Below are 2253 nucleotides of genomic sequence, written 5' to 3'. Positions count from 1 at the left end.
AATAATAATATAAATATAAATAATAATATAAATAATAAATATATTAATATATATAATATAAATAAAGAAAAAAAAGAAGAAAAAAAAATAACTAATGGAGGTTGTCAGCATATTTGTGTTAATACATTAGGTTCTTATTATTGTCAATGTTTACCAGGTATTGCTGCTCCTGCTGCTGCTGCTGCTGCTGCTCCTGCTGCTGCTGCTCCTGCTCCTGCTGCTGCTGCGGCTGCGCATTGGGGTTATAATGATGTGACTAACACTAGGGATTTGTTTGATGCTGTTGCTGTTGCTGCTGTTGCTGCTGCTGCTGCTGCTGCTGCTGCAGTTGCTGCTGCTGCTGCTGCAGTTGCTGCAGTTGCTGCAGTTGCTGCTGCAGTTGTATGGTGTATGTGTGTGTCTTAGGTTATGGCTTAGCAGCAGATGGTCGTAGTTGTATTGAATTAGATGCATGCGCTGCTGCTGCTGCTGTTGCAGCAACAGCAGCAACAGCAGCAACAGCAGCAACTGCAGCAGCATATTCCGCACCAACCCCAGCAGCTAAAATGATGGGATCTGTTGCTGCTGCTGTTCCTACTCCTGCTGCTGCTGCTGTTGCTGCTCCTGCTGCTCCTGCTGCTGGTACTTCTCCTGTTTGTTCGTATAAATGTACAACAGAATTGGGGCTGTATAGATGCAGCTGTCCCCTTGGGTATAAGGTGTCTCCTATTAATTTATCTGCATGCATAGATAGGGATGAATGTAAGGAGGGACTAGGTAATGGTCTCCCTGCATGCACCAGCAGCAGCAGCAGCAGCAGCAGCAGCAGCAGCAGCAGCAGCAGCAGCGGTATTGATAAATCACAAGTTTGTATTAATCTACCTGGATCTTATCAATGTGCATGCGCTCCTGGATATAGACTTAAGGGCAGCAGCAACAGCAGCACCAGCAGCAGCACCAGCAGCAGCACCAGCAGCAGCAGCAACAGGGACGGTAATCTGCATAAGGCGATGGGTATACAAACACAACTTAATGCACAACCACTAGCCACACAGCAGCAGCAGCTGCAGCAGCAGCAGCTGCAGCAGCAGCTGCAGCAGCTGCAGCAGCAGCAGCAAATACTGCAGCAGCAGCAGCAGCAGTTTGCAAAAGGGCAGCCACTGCAGCAGCAACAAGTGCCATATGCACAAGTTAACCCCACACAACAGCAACAGCAACAGCAGCAGCAGCAGCAGCAGCAGCAGCAGCAGCAGCAGCAGCAGCAGATGTTGCTGCAGGCTAAACAGATGACTGCGCCTGCTGCACCTCCTCCTACAGTTGCTGCTGGTGCCCCTGCTGCTGCTCCTGCTGCTGCTCCTGTTGCTGCTGCTGCTGCTATTGGTTCTCCTGCTGCTCCTACTGCTGCTCCTGGTGCTCCTCTGGCTGTTTCTCCTGTTGTTGCTCCTGCTGCTGCTCCAGCTACTCCTCTTGCTGCTAGTGCTGCTGGTCCTGCTGCTCCTCTTGCTGCGCCTGCCGCTCCTGCTGCTACTCTTGCTGCTGCTCCTTCCCCTGCTCCTGCTGCTGCCACTGTTCAACAGCCGCAACCTCCTGCTGCACTCTCGCAGCAACAGCAGCTTTTGCTGCAGCAGCAGCTCCTCAAGCAGCAGCAGCAACAGCTCCTGCAGCAACAAAAGCTCCTCCAGCAGCAGCAGCAGCCACAGCAGCAGCAACCGCAGCAACTTCCGCTGCAGCAGCAACGTCCGTTGCAACAGCAACTTCCGCTTCAACAGACTCAGCAGCCGCAGCTGCAGCAGCAGCAGCAGCAACCTCAGCAGCAGCTACAGCAGCAGCTACAGCAGCAGCTACAGCAGCAGCAGACACAGCTCCCCCAGCAGAGGCAACAACTACCGCAGTTGCCGCTGCAGCAACAGCAGCACACCCCGCAGCAGCAGCAGCAGCAGCAGCAGCAGCAGCCGCAGCAGCCGCAGCAGCAGCAGCAGCAGCAGCAGCAGCAGCAGGCGTTACCTGTTAGACAGCAGAGGAATTCGTTACTAAAAGATGCACAGAATCTTATAGTGCAGCAGCAGCAGCAGCTAATAATGCAGCAGCAGCAGGAGATATTAAGGCAGCAGCACCTAATAGAGGAAAGAAAAACCCTTGAACGTTATCAGAAACCTCAGCAGCAGCAGCAGCAGCAGCAGCAGCAGCAGCAACTGCAGCAGCAGCAACTGCAGCAGCAGCAGCAGCAGGGAGTTCCTGTTCGTCGTCTACAACTAGAGAAGACAATAGAAGGAA

The 2253-nt window shown here is 52.6% G+C and overlaps 1 protein-coding gene across 1 annotated transcript in view; it reads left to right on the top strand.

Moving 5' to 3' along the window:
• Positions 1–545: 545 nt before the first annotated feature.
• Positions 546–2253, top strand: part of EMWEY_00024220 (fibrillin-2 precursor, putative) — a gene marked incomplete at both ends in the record, with an annotated part of 3079 nt that continues 1371 nt past the window's right edge. The window contains one exon of the mRNA XM_013478008.1: positions 546–2253. This exon is cut by the window's right edge and continues 306 nt beyond it. Coding sequence (XP_013333462.1) covers positions 546–2253 — 1708 coding nt within the window.

Source organism: Eimeria maxima, genomic scaffold, assembly GCF_000499605.1.
Source record: "Eimeria maxima Weybridge genomic scaffold, Emw_scaff248, whole genome shotgun sequence".
Classification (NCBI taxonomy): domain Eukaryota; phylum Apicomplexa; class Conoidasida; order Eucoccidiorida; family Eimeriidae; genus Eimeria; species Eimeria maxima.
The sequence above is the reverse complement of the archived record's forward strand: the minus strand, read 5'-3'. Positions and strand labels throughout refer to the sequence as shown.